Source organism: Lepisma saccharinum, chromosome 29, assembly GCF_977018435.1.
Source record: "Lepisma saccharinum chromosome 29, izLepSacc3.1, whole genome shotgun sequence".
Taxonomy (NCBI): Eukaryota; Metazoa; Arthropoda; class Insecta; order Zygentoma; family Lepismatidae; genus Lepisma; species Lepisma saccharinum.
The window spans coordinates 32,305,789-32,323,484 of record NC_139257.1 but is presented as its reverse complement, the minus strand read 5'-3'; the positions used below and the strand labels follow the sequence as shown (position 1 = coordinate 32,323,484).

General features: G+C 38.3%; 1 protein-coding gene across 1 annotated transcript in view; it reads right to left on the bottom strand.

The window, feature by feature from the left end:
- The window catches only part of LOC145981457 (calcitonin gene-related peptide type 1 receptor-like), a 54,104-nt gene extending 36,929 nt beyond the window's left edge, over nucleotides 1-17,175 (bottom strand). The window contains exons 1-5 of the mRNA XM_083114688.1: nucleotides 16,938-17,175; nucleotides 15,596-15,709; nucleotides 13,433-13,539; nucleotides 12,735-12,826; nucleotides 10,371-10,497 (exon numbers count right to left, since the gene is read on the bottom strand). Of these exons, the coding sequence (XP_082970814.1) occupies nucleotides 10,371-10,497; nucleotides 12,735-12,826; nucleotides 13,433-13,539; nucleotides 15,596-15,709; nucleotides 16,938-17,175 (678 nt within the window). The remainder of the gene's footprint in view (nucleotides 1-10,370; nucleotides 10,498-12,734; nucleotides 12,827-13,432; nucleotides 13,540-15,595; nucleotides 15,710-16,937) is intronic.
- Nucleotides 17,176-17,696: the final 521 nt, after the last annotated feature.

Sequence of the window (17,696 nt, the reverse complement as noted above, 5' to 3'; positions counted from 1 at the left end):
TAAAATAGAAACTACTTTCTGTGATAGGATGATAATTCCTATAGTAACATGTGAAATTTTAAAGAAATTGGAAATTTATGAGTAAACATTTATTTTGACTATGTATACACAATATGCATTGTTTAAGATCTACTCATGTAGTACAGAACGCGGAGCGAATTTACAATACCGGACCCCTCCCTGATTTTTGTAATAATTCGCATACTCACTAATTGAGGTCTCCTAATCACGAATTTCAAGTTAAAATTTGAGGGTCACGTCTAGAAATTGCAAAATAAGCTAAATTGAGTGGTGCGCGATCGGCACGATTGCTCATTATTTACCGGAAATTTTGTGTTTCCAATACTTAAAAAACGAAATATACATTCCTGATATTACTACGACCCAAAATTTTGGCAAGAATTTACAATACCGGACCCTTCTGTAATTTCTATGCTACGTCTACTCACGAAATAATTAGTCGCGTTGAATTATCTGAGGTTAACATGTTGGGGTGAGGTCAAGAAATTGTTCATTAACGTGTAGAAGTTGTAACATAAGCTTTCAAATACTCGCAATGATTCTCCGTATACAAGTATGGGTTCCATATTTGTTGATATGAACAATTGACGTTCGCAATTAGTTACAAAACATTAGATTTCAACACTACGCTGTAGGACTCGGAGAAACTCCCAAAATTATAAACAAAAATGTATTAAGTGCGTACACTATGACACTATGCCCTATCCGATAACTTAATATTAACGTATGTTTTTATTGTATTAAGCAGACATTTTCTCCTTGTACTTTCATCCTTTATTTTCTAACAACAATTTTAAAATTATAATTCCTGTAAATAAGAAAGCCATAGAGGTTGCGGGGACATGAAAAAGAAGATAAAATATTTTTTTTAATAACGATTCTTCTCAATGAACGTGTATACATAATACAGATGATCATATTTACTCATGCGGAAAAGTATGATATCACGTAAAAAGAGAGGAGTCTGTTAACAGTTATAAAATTAAAGAACAGTCGTGCTGAATTATTATAGGGTGAGTCACCTAAAATTACTATCGTACATATTTCGTGAACAACAATAAATATTGAAAAACTGCTTTCGCAGATATATGGATGAGAGGGGCTCATGAAATTGGTGGACACAATACTTCAACTTCGTACGAAAATATGGTTTTCAACACAAACTTAGTTTTTTTTTTATGGAAACCCCATTTTATTATTAGCTCATTTGAAAGTACGGAAAAATTAATTAAGAATGCGTTTGTTATATTGTAATATATCAAACAGTTCTCAAGTAATTGTAACGTGAAGTTAACGTTTGAAACAAACATTCTCACAAGTCCATTCGTGTGTCGTAACATACATATCGCCCTTTTGACGCCATTCGTGTATTGTAACAAACACGTTACTCTTCTCCATGCTTTGCGATGTGCTTAGGAAAGTTGTTACGTTTCAACAACTGCACGTTACAATAAAATGTGTAGTTTGTACATAAGTAAGTTTTGACAAATTATCTAAAAGGTTCTTATACATCTTTCTCAGTTAATAAATATTTGTTAATTAAAAAGTATAAATTTTAAACATTCCGCCATCAGTTACATACATAAATGTTAGTACATTAACATCTTTCTAATTTTTAATTGGCGTTCATTAATTTATGTCATAATTTTTAGTACATCGGAACAATAAACTCCTCTCGTTTGGTCATGACAAATCTTTATGTTTTCAAGTTTTAAACTTTGAACCTTATACATTTTTCTTTTTCAAATTAATTCATCAAATTTATCAAATAATGGAAGGGCGTAACAAAGAATTAACAAGACGTTTGTGATAGTGTACGTACGACAGAACTGTTGCTGAGAAAATAGTATTTTCAAACTCTGAAAAGGCTGGGATGATACTTATCTATGGCGAGTGTAAGAGAAATGCACCCCAAGCGTGCAGGCTGTATGGATGACGGCATTTGCGCTCGGATCTGCCGACAGGCGCCTTCACGCTCGACTTCAGGTTACAATTACTTGAGAACTACTTGACGAATTACAATGTAACAAACGCCATTCTTAATTAATATTTCCGTACTTTCAAATGAGCTGAAAATAAAATGGGGTTTCCATTTTAAAAAAGTTTGTGTTGAAAATCGTACTTCCTTACGTAGTTGAACGTCTTGTGTCCACTAATTTCATGAGCCCCTCTCGTACCTATTTATCTGCGAAAACAGTTTTTCAATATTTATTGTTGCTCATGGAACATTTCCGGTGGTAATTTTAGGTGACTCACCCGGTATATTATTCTTTACCAGTTTCACAACAATAAAGCACTTAAATTGTGAAAATTGTAAGTGTCTTAAACAAATGCTGTACAAATTTTAAGGGTTTGTTGAGTTCCGATATCTTTTCTGTTGTTGACTATCGTCTTTTCAAAAATCTTACTTTTACAGCACTAATTATTCAACTATCATATTCAGACGTAATTTCTGAGGTTAAGATGAAATTAAACTTGCAATTTAATGTAATAGGAGCACATTCAAAATCAAATTCCCTATGTGTTTATATGAGAACAATTGCTCATCAATAGCGTGGGGACACAACAGGGGTGCTGCTACGTACAATAGTTTGCTTTAATCAGGCCCATTGAAAGTCGGTCGGTATTGCTGCTTCAACAATTTTTCGTCGTCTTCCTCTTCTAAGAGAACCAAATCCAACAAGCCTAACCCACGATTGGCCTAGCCGGCCAAACCTAACCACCACAGATTATTACTACCCCAAAAAGCTACCAGCCAATGGCAATGCTTAAAATAGCAGCAAGCACTACCTTCAAAGCCCTACAAAAGGGTGCAGCGATATATAAATGCTGCTGTTCTGATCGAAACAGTGATTCCTCTTATTTGAAAATAATACAACATTGGTGACAATGAAGTTCGACCAGAAAGGAATACGTGATTAAATGCACAGAGGCATAGGCGGTGGAATGGGTGACCCGCAGAAGTGACGCATGTGTGTAAGAGGAGGCGTGTGAGCAGGCAAGAATCGTGATCCCAGCATGTTGCACCCAAGGTCACGTAAAGAACGAAAACGGGGAACTATACGCGTGACATTGAACTTCGACCAGGCACCAGACCCATACGGGAAAATTCCAGATAGTGGCGCATTCGACGGAAGCATGACGTCACGGACACGATAAGGGAGTCCGCCGTATATAAGCGCGTGCTGTGCACCGAGGAACCGCAGTGCATCATCACCATGGCCAGGGGCAAACCTATTGACAACACCGTGAGGAGAAGAGTGGTGGAGTTGCAACGGGATGGACTCAGTGAACGGGAAATAGGGCGCAAACTGAACTTACCCAAGTCAACCGTCCACTGCATCATCAAACACCACCAAAATACGGGTACTACAGAGCCAGGTAAGGCCCCCGGTCGAAAACGCCTGCTGAGCGTGCGTGACCTACGGATATTTAGGCGCTATATCCAGACCAACAATCATGTTTCTGTGGCCGAAATTACGACTGTGGACTCGAGAACGCTTTCACATTGAAGTGTCAACCAGAACCATTCACCGTTACCTACAGCGATGCGGTTACCGAGTGTACAAGGCGAAACGTAAACCCTTCCTTTCCATGTTGAACAAAGGCAATCGACTATGGTGGGCACGAATGGTACCGGGGATGGACATTTCGGCAGTGGAACAGGGTTTTGTGGAATGACGAATCCATTTTCAATGTTGTGTACGGGAAAATATGGAAAAACAGTCATTTGTCGGAAGGAGGAACAGAATGAAGCAAAATGTTATAACACCATTAAGCCTTGTTTCCATGATTATGAAAAACTAAATATGCTGACCAAGGCAGTAATTTATTTTATTAAAAACATAAACTAAACGTAACGTTTCAACATTCTAGCAAGGTCTTCTTCAGACTCTGTATCAAGTACAAAAGTAACAAGATACAAAAACAGGGCATTATATATACACAAACATTACTCCCTCCAGACTATTTAGAAAGTTGTTTGGAACTTTCTAGCAGGTGACTTTCACTTTCCAACTTTACTTTCACCTAAAAGGCTAAACACAATTACTTCCATATAGAATGTGGTTGGACTTTTAATCTCACGCTCTTTTCCCTTCATTTTTCTTCCTTCTCATCTCCTCTTTCTCTCTTGTCCTTTCCACTCTTTCTAACATCTTCTTCCATTCTTTGTTTAACTTCAATCCCCCATTCCAGTTCATTGTGTCTTCTTCACCTTTCTTCTCTATTTCCTTGGCTTCCTTCCATTTTCTCACTAGCATTCTCTTCTCCCTTCCTATCTGCTTAGCCTCATCCCACTCTATGTCATGTCCTGTTTCTCTCGTGTGTTTAAATATTGCATTTCTTTCTCTCTTAAGTCGTACATCATCCCTATGTTGTTTCAACCTGTCTTTCAGCCTCTTTTTCGTTTCTCCTATGTACACACTCTGACATTCTTTACATTTCACTTCGTAGATAATCCCTTCCACTTCCTCATCTCTGTTTTCCTTTTTCTTGTTTGCATTCCTCGCTATTCCTAAGATGCTTCTGCCTCCCTTCCTGTAAGTTTTAATTCCCGCTTTCTTAAGCACTTTGCATATCTTTTCTGTGGTTTTCCCCATACTCCTTATTCCAAACCTTCTCTCTTTTTCTTTCTCTTCCTCTTTTTCTTTCTCTTCCAATTCTTCCCTGCCCGTTTTCTTCCTTCTTCTGTTTATGTCCAGTCTATCCTGCTTCTCATAGCCATTCTGTTCCAGCTGTTTCCATAGGCTATTTATTTTGCCTTCTTTTTCACATTCTTTCATGCATATTTTCTTGATTCTGTCCTCCATATTCTTTATAAAATTTCTTTTTGTCACCTCACTTACATCACTTCTTTTGTGGCAGAATACCCCTGCTGCACACTTCTTCTGATGCCAAGCGGTTTCAATTTCTTGTCCTCTCTTCCTTTTCATCAATATATCTAGAAAGCTTAACTTGTCTTCTTCTTCTATTTCAAGTTCCAATAATATCCCTCTTTCTTCATCGTGTATTTCTTTGGCAAAAATATCAAGCTGCCTCTTCGTTCCCTTCCATATGCCAAAACAATCGTCCACATATCTGCAAAACAGAATTATTTTGTCACCTCCTTTTTCTATCACTTTCTTTTCCCATTCATTCATAACCAATTCAGCCAATGCTGGACTTAGACTGGAACCTATATTTAGTCCTTCACTCATTAACATTATTTTATCTCCGCGTTGCAGCGGAAATTTATGTTTTCCTTTGCTCCATGTAGCCTGCTGAATAAAATATGTTCAGCATATGCATGTGTTCTCCTTCTTTCACAACGCACTCCTATATTTGTGACTGGTCGAACTTCATTGTCACTAAGGTTGTAGAAGTACGAGAAATTTTTCATTATGCAATTGTGGAAAAAAGAAATTTTCTGTATAACATGATGCCCCAAACTAAGGGGGGGGCTTTAATTTGCATTTTTCTTATTTAACGTAGTTTTTTGGTACATCTTTTGACTAATGCTGCCGAGAGGAAATAGAGGATGCAGCCACAAAAATTGCCCAGGTTAAACCCGAACACGGAATGTTCTGTGGCGAAATCGTGAGTCAAGAACTCGACACCCTCCGCCACCAAAGGAGAACAAAATACTTGAGAGCCACCAAATAATATTAAGTATAGTATGTGTCACTCACAATAATCTGGTATAAGTGTTTGGGGGGAGTTATTTCCCCTATCACCCTCCCCGTGGATTCGCTTTTAACTTCTGCCCACTTTTGTTGTTACAGTTTCTAATGGCTTCCACCTTTCATTTTGACGCATTTCATTACTGCATGAAAGAATAATGCTCTGCGTGGCAATCGGATTGGAGTTGGCAAAAACGTCCGCTAGTGGCGCTGAAGGCGCTTTTTATGAGCTTTTTCGTATTCTAACTCGTGGGCCACACCACACAATCCGATAGACATAATTTTTTTCTCTCTCTCGGGTACGGAACTGCCCACACCAGGACAATTTGACAATCGACGGAGTTGCGTTGACACGATTCGATCGATCGCCGGTGACGTGCTGTTGAATTTCGCAGGAAAAATTGAAAATGGAAGCTTAACACCGACTGTGCATTCCGATTCATGCTCTCCAATTTATTTTTAGCCATGTTTGTGAACTCTGGAATTATCATATTCGAAAGGTCAACAGAATGAGTCGCGAAACGTGTTCAAGAAATGTAGCAAGGAGAATACTCAAAGAGCAGACTTAACTTTGTTGTATCCTGGGCTACGCTTCGCTTTTGAAACGAAGCCGTTGGCAGGATTGAAGAAAATGCAACGGACGAAGAAAAGTGGAGCTTGGAGAAGAGAAAACAGGGAACTGTAATATCTCCACGTTTACGGAATAGAATACCAACTACGACGTTTGCCCTTACAAGTCAGAAAATGTATAAAGGGTGCAAGAAACCATCAGAAACCTGTTTATTAATCTCGATACACTTTATATTTGCCCAGGCATCGTTTTACTGCAATGTAAAGACGTCGGAAACTGCCAAATAAGGTGCATTTGTATTTTCTTTGTTACTTAGCGTCGCTTTTCTGACCCTTTTGGCTAATCGCAACAATAAAGATGGCTACATAAGATTGATGAAGGATTCGAACCTGGAACCTTAGATGGCGAGAGTGTCACTTACTACTGTCGAGCACCGAGGCGGAAGGAATATAAATGTCACACGTTGCAACATTTCCCCTTTCTAGCAACAGTGGAGACACACAGTTGTTCAAAGCCCACTCTAAACTGTAGGTCCAAACCCGATTAGCCTTACTAGACATAAAGTGGACTAAAGCAACAACTCAATGTTTATTATTATTTATGCACAACAAAATAAGTAAACCTTTCCTACCTGAAAGAAAACTTAGAAAAACTCTTTTCTAAGCCACAAGCGCTTGCGCGTTACGAAACATTAGTTTTCGGAGACAAGGTGAATTTTAAAGTATAAAATAGCCTGCACAAACTCCCTATATGTGAGCAAGGCATTCATTAGAAACCGAGAATTTTGTTGGATTCGTTCCCTAATTGAACGCATTTGTTTTCTCAAGGAATGCAAATCCTTTAACTCCTCCTACACAATTACAATTCACAACGTTTTCCACGGATATTGACTCATTCCTCACTGTGATTTGCATTTTACCAGCTGTGGTGTTGCTACTCTTTCTCCGATCAAGAATGGCGTTCACGTCCCGCCGTCTAAACACGTAGTTCGCAACGTGGCTCTTAGATGGCGTTGAGGTCGTTAATGTGTAATTAAAGGAATAGTAGGCAAAAATGATAATAGGCAAATTGCCCATCACAACTTTCATTATTTTTTCTTGCACATACATACTGTGCTGTATAAATTAATGGAATTCGGTTGCTACGAAGCAGGTATATCCCTCTACTTATTGACGGCTTTTTGTTCAATTCCTTATCTTCACGGCGTGGAAAACAAACTGAATGAAAATGGTGGACAATTCTTTTGCCGTTGCGTGCAAGAGCCTGCCAGTATATAACTCAGTACAACAGAAATGTGCAGATATAATGGAAAAACGTACACATTTTTCAGTTTTTACTACTTGTACATCTTCCAAAAGAGGAATCACAAGATTATGAATTAGTTACATTTTCAATTGCCCTCTCATACTCACCCAAGCAATGGGCATGGTCAAAGCAAACTATTGTAGGTGGCAGCACCCCTGTTGTGTCCCCACGCTTTTGATGGGCAGTTGTTCTCCCATTTAAATACATGGGGAATTTGATGCTGAACGTGCTGCTATTACATTAAATTGCAAGTTTAATTTAATCTTAACCTAAGAAATTATGTCGGAACATGATAGATGAATAATCAGTGCTGTGAAACTAAGATTTTTGAAAAGACGATCGTCGACAACAGAAAAGACATGGAAACTTAAAAAATGCCTTAAAATTTGCAATGAAGGGGTCCCGGGTTCGATACTCGGTGGAGGCACATAGTGGTTCGGATCCCACTTTAAACTGTAGGTCCAGTCCTGATTAGCCTTACTGTGCATAAAATTGACTTAAAACACCAAATCAACCAACCTTAAAATTTGCTCAGCACCTATTTACATCACTTGCAATTTTCTCAATTTAAGAGCTTTATTCTTGTGAATCTGGTAAAGAATAATACATAATAGTTCCAATCGACTGTACTTTTATTTTTATAGTTGTTATTAATAACTGACTCTTTTTTTACGTGATATCATACTTTTCCTCATGGCTAGTAAATACGGTTCACTGTTTTATACACACACATTTATCGAGATGAATAGTTATTACAAGAAAATATATTATGCTTCATATCTCGGAATCTCTACCGCTTTCTTATTTACAGGAATTATAATTTTAAAATTGTTGTAACCAAAGAAAAAAAAGGACGAAAATACGAGGGGAAAATGTCTGCTTAATACAAAGAAAACATTAACGGATATGGCTTAATGTCATAGTGTATTATAATACACACTTAATACATTTTTCTTTAAAATATGGAGACATTTTCCGAACCAAACTCCCGCAGTTGAATTACACATACCCGCACCAAGAAAAAAAAAACATAAAGCGTAGGGTAAAAATTAAAATGTTTTTATTATCGACCAGCGGCAGCTAGGGACGATCCAAATTACGTCACGTTTAGTGCTCTTTGTTCATAAACATAATATATTAGCCCGTCGAAGCTACCCTGCCGTTGCGCTTTAATATATTAATTCTGATTCAGGAGAATGTAATTTTTGGTAACTTATGAATTGCTACATAATCGTAAAGGTTTACTAAACACATTTTTGTTATCGATTTACACGAGAAATTTTTACATTCGTTGAAAATAACGTTTTAATAGCCATCTTAACGCGCTCCAATGTAAAGCTTAGGGCAACCAGGTGACGAACGAAATTCTTTAGGGACACAACAGGGGTGGCGCCTCTAGCGGAAAACTTTGGCAATGAACAGCCCCATTGATGACACTGATGAAACAAAGAATACCCATACCCAGGTCGTGGCGTCGTATCCCGCGAAGGAGGTCGGCGAGAATCAAAACTTTTAACACTCCTATAGAAAGGGATCGAAAAAGAAAACCAACACAAAATCTTTTAATGAAGTCCAACACTCTACTCTACCCTGGGACCATTTGCTAAATGGGGCAAGCAATTAACTGTGCGTCGAGAATGAACTGTTTCTCGTCATTATTGAGTTTCCGGAGCATACAAACGGACCCTATCTCTCCCCCTTTCCTCCTTTCATCCCATAATTAATTAGCTCGTTCTCCTGGCGGAGGAGAATCTTGGATTATCCTAACAAAAGGGACGAAATCGCCGATGCTCGACTAAACACACCGCCAAGTTTAATGACATGGCGGGCAGATGGCAGCACCGTTTCAATAGCCGACGAGAAGGTCAGATCTCTCCGGGAAAAGCTCCCACGAGACCCCTAACTCTTCAAATATCTGCGAAAATGACGGTCCTAATAGCGTTTAAGGCAGATATATTCCTGCCAAAAAGCACAGAAGCTGAAGAAGATAATCTATAGAGGCTGCCATGCTATTTTTCTTGTGTGTTAATTATCCTCGTGTCCATGTGGCATAACACTACCATTCCGAGGAACTAATTTTAAATATATGATACACGCCATCTTCCTTCATGCAGATCTCTGTACAGAGCGTACAGTATTGATAGTGTTAGATGAGGGTTTTAAAAATGTGTGCATTTTTACGCTTAATAAAGGATAAATGATTGGCTGTGACGAGACATAAGATTACCTAACGTTACACCAAACTTGGAACCAATTTGATTGGAATGAACTTTAATGTCTCAAGAAAAATCAATTAAATTTAAACATTACACTATTTTTCTATCATGATTTAGTAGATATCTTTGTTCTGTTACCTGTCCAATCCAGTTTCTTACGCGTTGTATAAATATTTAAAAAAGCGAGCGAACGAGAGGGATTTAAAATTATTATAATGATTTAGAAGCTGAATTGGATTAGCAATAGAACAAAAATGTAGTACATGTCAGACAATTAAAAAGTAATTTCCACATGTTTTAATGTAAAATGAGTGATCACACACACACGAAGTTGTAGAATACAAACTAGAGCTTTGAACTACAATTACCTCCATAAACATATCATCATATCAAAAGTCAATAATTAGTTAAAATAATAATTTACCATGTATATTTTGTAGTGGCTAATTATCGTTTGTGAAGCTTGCAAAGCAAATGGGATTTTCACACTCCAATACACAGACATTTCACATTAAACTGTTTGATTAAGCGGGGCATATATGTGAATGTACAGAAACACTACATATGGTGAAATTTGAAATGGGATTCGGTACTTACCCCGTTGCCTTTCACCGTTTCTGGATCGTCTACCACCTCCACGTACCAAATGAGCCACATGAGGTTGTTCATAAGGAAAGATGTGAAGAGATGTTTGTGAATGAGGATGCGAGTGCATTTTAGGGACCTGTAGGAAACATGATATTAGTGAAATATTGGAAATTCGAACAAAGTAAGAACGTTTAGACTTTGTCACGGTTGTATAGATATATGGAGGGGATTTTTTAAAGGATTACCAAACTAAATTCAATAGCACAACAGTCAACTGTTTTTGTTTGTTATTTTGTTGGGGACACGTGATCAGTGTATCGAGGCTCATCACCGCTGTTATTGCTTTGAAATTGCTCCAAACCACCTGATCATATTATATTTGAATGTCGTCTTAATGTAACTACGCGTGATTATTTCTTAAGAGATCTAAAAGAAGCAGGATATAATGGCGCATACGCCTTGTCAACACTTTTGAGGAACCCAACTAAGAAAATAATATATGTACTTACCAACTATATTATCAGAGAAAATATTGTATTATAAAATTATGAAATGTAAAGCAAATGTAACTGGTGCATAGCTGAAAAGCTACAACCAAATATACATTTATATATATAAAAAAGAAGAAGAAATTGCTCCACACTAGTCCTCAAAGAAGGAATCGAATCAATAAACGCTCGCACGAAAGGCGGAAGCCTAACCATTCAAATATGTGGAGCAAAGCCTTTCAAACTACATACGAAATATCAGAAAAATGAAAAACTCAATATGCTGACCAAGGCAGGGATTTATTTTATTTTAAAACATAAACTAAACGTAACGTTTCAACCTTTTAGCAAGGTCTTCTTCAGACTCTGTACCAAGTACAAATGAAACCAGGTACAAAACAGGAAGATATATATACACAAAAATCACTCCCCTGCAGACACAAGGTTATTACGTTACGTTTAGTTTAAGTTTTAAATTAAAATAAATTTCTGCCTTGGTCAGCATATTGAGTTTTCATATCATGGAAACAAGGCCTAATGGTGTTATAATCAGAAAAATGTTGAAAATTATTTCAACGACTGTATTATTGTTCCCCAGCATAAGCTATTGTTTACTTGATTCGTATAATTAGTGCATAATGTTTACTCAATCAATTGAAAGTTTCGAAATCGTTACTCCTCCCCACTTATACAGCCGTGGATTTGGTAGATGGTTTTCACTTATTAGCACATAAATACAAACAATGTTATGCTACATAAATAAACATTTTGAAAAATAAAACTTGAAAAAGAATTACGCGCAGAGACATACGAAGAAAGGCCAAAATAGCATGCTTCAGTAAATTGGATCATGGAAATAGAAATGTGCAAACGCTATGTCAATTGGAAGCAGCCAGTAGCGGCGATTATGTGCCAAAACTGGGGCTCGCCACCACTAGAAACAGTAAGAACAAAACAAGTAGAGAAAATAGAAGCAGTGACAATGTTATGGAAGTCAGGGGCGGACACCTGTCATTCTGACCCCTCACAGCCCTTCAAGACAAGAAGAATGGTAGTGTAATTACTTCTACCCTCAAAACTATTTTTTACGTGTGATATTTACACAGACCTCAAGGTGCCTTGAGGTTGTGGATACACAGGCTCTGTCTGAAAGGTACGAAGTACGTACTTGAAGCATGGTTTTGGCGGAAGTGACGTCACCTAGTACAGTTCGAAAGCGCGAAGAACAGGAGTACGCAAGTGCATAGCTCGCAGTGCAGATGGAAGCTGACTCGGTCACGTGATTTCCACACTCGTTGTTCGTTTGTTTAAAATCGCGGAGATAGAAAGCCAGCAACAAGGGTTAAATATACGTTATGGGTCAGCAAGTTGTTGGTTAAAGTTCTTCTAATGTGTGGAAATGTATGTGTACGAACATTTGAAAATGCAACGTGATTTCTATGGTGAAAAACAAGTGTTTACAACGCGGGGAAAACAACGAGTACTCAGTTTTATCTCCTGATCGTATTTGGCGCTGCAGTCGAAGTGTAATTCGAAAGACTTTCACTTCCAGTCCACGACTTCAAGACCGCGCTCCCAAGACCATACTCGGAGGATGCTCGCTTCAAGTACGGTCTTGCACCTTTGGGACACGGCCTTAGAACGTACATTAAATGACTCTCGTCTCGATGCTTCCTCATTCATCCTTGCGCTGATACAGAAGACAAAGGAAATCGAGCACAGGAAAATCAAGAGAAATAACAAGGAAGGAAAAATAGAAAATACTTCATGTACCTCCTGAAATGTTACATTAGAAAATGATTGCTTGTAACAACGCAAATGAAAATAAGAAATTGCACGCACAATGCAAGCAATAAGCACATAAATAAGAAAAGTATCGACTTACCTGAAGTAAAAAAAGATGAATAATGATACTATGAGCGCTACAAAGGAGATGGAGTACCCGATTACGTACACTGTATTCACGGCTTTTCGAAGCTGCAAAAGACAAAGAAAATGAATAATCAATGTAATCAGCTTGCAGAAAATATGAGACAACATCAGACAATATCAAGGGAAGGGACACCTTGTATTTCATGTACTATATTATTTGCACACGAGTGTTGAAGTTCGTTACTGTTATAATTAATTAACCATATGAAGTACTAATGTATCTTATTTGTACATATTTTCCCAATTGCTTAAAAGTTATGTCCGAAACATTTGAATTTTACTGTAATTAGAGAATAAGAACAACTAATTAATAATAATAATATCTAATTTATAAAACTTAATATTTTATCATTCCTTCATAATAAGTAGTAGTTTTCGTGTTTGCCTGTTCATCTCACACAAATATTATAATCATTAACGGAAGATGTGTTTTATGTTTTGTGACTGTCATTGTATATAACAAATGATTACAGACTAAATCTCAAAAATACAACTGTGTATTGTACATGTCAATGCTAACTTTTTGAAGTAAAGTCAAAACTTTACAATACAAAGGGTCCAACATTTTAAAATGTTACATCCATAACTATGTAATTGTCCGAATATATTGTAATTTTGGTAACAAAAAGTTATTACAAATACACGGCCTACCTTGAGATCTTCTAAGTCAATGCAATTTGTGTAATTTGACCAGGGCTTTCCAGATTCCGGATGGACGAACCACGTTCCGTTCGGCAAGCAGTCCTTGTGGGCAAATCCTGCAAGAGATATGAACATGTGTGAAACAAAATTTTGGCCATTCCATAATCTGAGCGTAGTGGGAACATTATTCGCAAAGAAAGGACAAGGTCATCAAAAAGTTTCCAGAATGGCGCCGGTTCGCTCGTAAAACATCGGATGGTTTGCGGCAAGCATTCCCACCATTATCGCAAGTGGAGTGACTTGGCGGAATTATGTATTCGAGCAGAGATCAAGTTCCAGACGGAGAAGCACATCCGGCCAGGGCAACATCCACCTTACTGGCCTGATTTGACACTGCATACTTTTTGCTTTTCTCTCCTGGACCTACAGGGTGGACGTTTCCCGACATTCGAAGAAGGCAACAAAGTGTATGCGAGAGCTGACTTGCACTGAACCTAGACATCAAAGGAAGTTTCCACAGCCAGTTTCTATAATGACAGGGCGGTTGGAGTAAGTGTGTCTGTGCATAGAGCCACTTTGATTTGATTTGGTTTGTTTATGTATTTACATTGACTTTCTTGTCACCTTTGGCTAATCGCGAAGATGAGGATGAGCGATGATAGAATTAAATTGATGAAACCTGGGCAGCTGGCGTCGTAGAGCCGTAAGAGCTACTCTAAGGATGACTATACTTACAATAGGAGTTCATGGATGTATGTTTGAAGGTTTTTGACAGTACCTCGTATTAAATTTGCATGCACTTTTAAATCTTTAAATTATATTACAAAGAAAATGTTCACTGTGCAACTATACTTCACACTGAATATATATTGTACGCGAAGGATGAGCAGACTTTAACACAATTTTAAAATTAAATTGCAAGTCCTCAGCGTTCAACTGTTTCCATAATGTTATTATACTTACGTTGCAAGAATTAAGCAACACAACTCAACTTACTAAATATTATTTCACTTTAAATCATTCGATACAAACTCATTTCGCAACTTTTGACACAAAACATTTTTATATCAAGCCTATTATATAACAAAAACGAATCGAGATCAACAACTTAAAAAACAAATTTCAATGGTCCCCTGTTAATTTTATAAACTTGTAAACAACAGAAATAAAGTAAATACTGTCATTTGTGGATATATATACAGGCACAACTCTTTGTACATTGAGTTCCTTAAATTCTCATTTCCAAATATGCCACAGAAAATATATTGAGAAATTCCTCATGCATAGTTTGTCATTTGACTATTTTGTAATTTGACTATTCATTTCTTGTACTTTCCTCCTTCCGTCCGGCAATAAAGACTGTGTGAATAGCTCGTCATGAGCATAATTCTTCACTGAAGGAATACACATTTTTCTGTCAAAGTAACCTCTATGCTCAAATTTTAGCTTTGGCCGTTCTAAGACGAAGTGTTTAGCAATTCATACTGCTCAGGATAAAATAATAGTGTGGACATTTGCAAAATTTGCATGTTTATGTACCTTCGCGTTTAGGATGTTAAAGAAGCGCAATATACGTCAACAAGGATAGGAAATCGTCAGTACCAGCATAAGGACAAATCGGAATACTGCATTTTGGCGATGAAAAGATTATGTTAACACAATGGCGTATGTGGGTGGGTGTGCGGGGTGCCGAGATCCAGACTTCCTCTTTGACTAAAAAAATATAGTTACTACTTCTTGATATACTAACACTTTACTTTTGGGGAAATTCTACATTTATACTCGTAAGTTATTATTATAAGCTACTGAAAATGTCAATTAATTAAACCACAATGTGCATACAACCTTACAGTTGCTTATGCTACAATAATATGCCGAAAACGTGAAAAAAATTCTGTAAATCACCAGGAAACCAATTTTTATATTATATTATGTTTTTTGTAATTAATGAATTTCTCATTTCTTTACACAGTCAGCATTCTCTTATATGTAAAGAAGGTGGTAATGTACAAGGTTTGAAAATACACGTCAAAATGTAATAAAACTTTGCTAAGTATAATATGCTTGTAGAATATAATTTGAATGTTTAATTTTAAAACTATGATACAATGCACGCAACCAAGAAGGAATCAATTTCCTACAATTAAGGAATCCATTTTAAAAGCTACTCACGGTGGGGGTCAAAGCCCTCGATGAAGTCCGGGCAGCGAGCATACGCCGTCTCCCCTGCAGGTGTGTCGTTCCAACATGTCCACGCGTCGAAGACTCTGCTGCAGTACAGGTTTTCTGGAAAGAAAGGAATAAGCCCAGTGTAATTGTCTCCTGCAATGAGATTGTCCGGTATTACCATTTGTGGGTTGTTATACAAGGTGCAGTGCAAGGGCTACAAGCATACAGCAACTTGGAAGGAAGTGACGTCATAAGTTAGGTTCTAATGGTGGAAGTTATCAAAGCCTTCGGTATCAGGCGCACAGGACCAGCAATGGACCCTCGCTACGACGTTATATAACAAATTCAATGAGCAAGCGATCCATTAATCCGCCATTCTTTTTGCAGATTAATAATAGAGGCAGGTAAACTTTATAATACGAGGCTTGTCCGGAAAGTAAAGATACAAACAAAAAATAAGATATAAAAGAAATGTATTGCTCGCAACTAAAGTTACACTTGATACACTGATACACAGGCTATTTCTCCACATAAGTGCCACCATTGTCTAATCATTTGTTCAGACGCGGAACAAGTTTTTGTATCCCTGAATTTTAGAAATCCGCCGCCTGCATTTGTAACCAAGTTGTGACTTCTTCCCTGACTTCATGGTCGTCGGCAAAGTGTTTTCCACCAAGATGTTTCTTGAGGTACAGGAACAGGCGGTAGTCGCTGGGTGCAAGATCGGGGTTGTATGGCGGATGGTGAAGGACCTTCAATTGAAACTGTGCAAGCAGATCCTTGGTGACATTCGCTGCATGGGAGCGGGCATTGTCATGAATAAAGCGGATTCCAATTGACAACATGCCTCTCCGTTTGTTTTGAATTGCACGTCGAAGATGTTTCAAAGTCTGGCAGTAGGTTTCAGCATTAGTCGTTCATCCAGGCGGCATGAATTTCACCAGCAGGATGCCGTGGCGATCTCAGAAAACGGTTGCCATTAGCTTGCGGGTTGAAATTGACGTTTTGAATTTTTTGGCTTTTGGAGAATGGGTATGGTGCCACTGCAGTGACTGCTGCTTGGATTCAGGCGTATGGTGGAACACCCATGTTTCATCACCTGTCACAATGGAGTCCACGAATGCATCTCCCTCTTCTGCATAGCGAGTAAGAAAGTCCAGTGCATATCCCAGTCGTTTGGTTTTGTGTTCGTCAGTCAAATGTTTTGGGACCTAGCGTGCACACAACTTTCTCTACCCTAACCCACTCACAACTTCATGAATAGTGGTTTTCGAACTGTCAGAAAACATCACACACAATTCTCGTATTGTCACCCGCCTATTCGCACGCACCTCTGCTCCAATACGATTGCGAAGGTCGTCAGTGATCACGGACGGCCTCCCATTTCTCTCATCATCATGAACATCACGTCGACCTTCTGCAAAGGCACGGCACCATTTCGCCACATTTTGACCACTCATTACGTTCCCGTACACAGTCACAATTTCTCGGTGGATCTCCGATGGACGCTTTCCTTGTCCCTGCAAAAACCTGATCACGGCGCGCACTTCGCACTTGGCGGGATTTGGTATCGCCGCTGCCATTTCTCGTCGTTTGGATGACGGTTACTGCCAGTGTTGCCACCTTTGGTACACATTTTTCCCCTACGTGCAAATGTGTTTGTATCTTTACTTTCCGGACAAGCCTCGTATAATAGCAAATTTCAATTTGAGGGACGTTCTCTGCAAAATTTCCATGACGCAGAACGAATAGTTTTATTTACTTTGATTATTTTACTTCGGTTCTTTGCCACTTTTGGCTAATCGCGAAGATGAAAATGCGTGATATGATGAAATTGATGAAGGGGTACTCACAAAGAACACCCATACCCAAGCCGGGATTCGAACCCGGGATCATAACTTATGCGGACTTACCAATTCAATAACTACCAGATGGGTAGGCCATACAATTTGCAGGGTCTGCCCGATGGCGTAGTGATTACGTCATCGCCTTGTGATAAAGTGGTCCCGGGGTCGATGCCCAGTGGAGGCACATGGTACATCATATCATCACTCATCCCCATCAAAAGTGGCACAAAAGCGAAGTAAAATAAATCAAATCAATC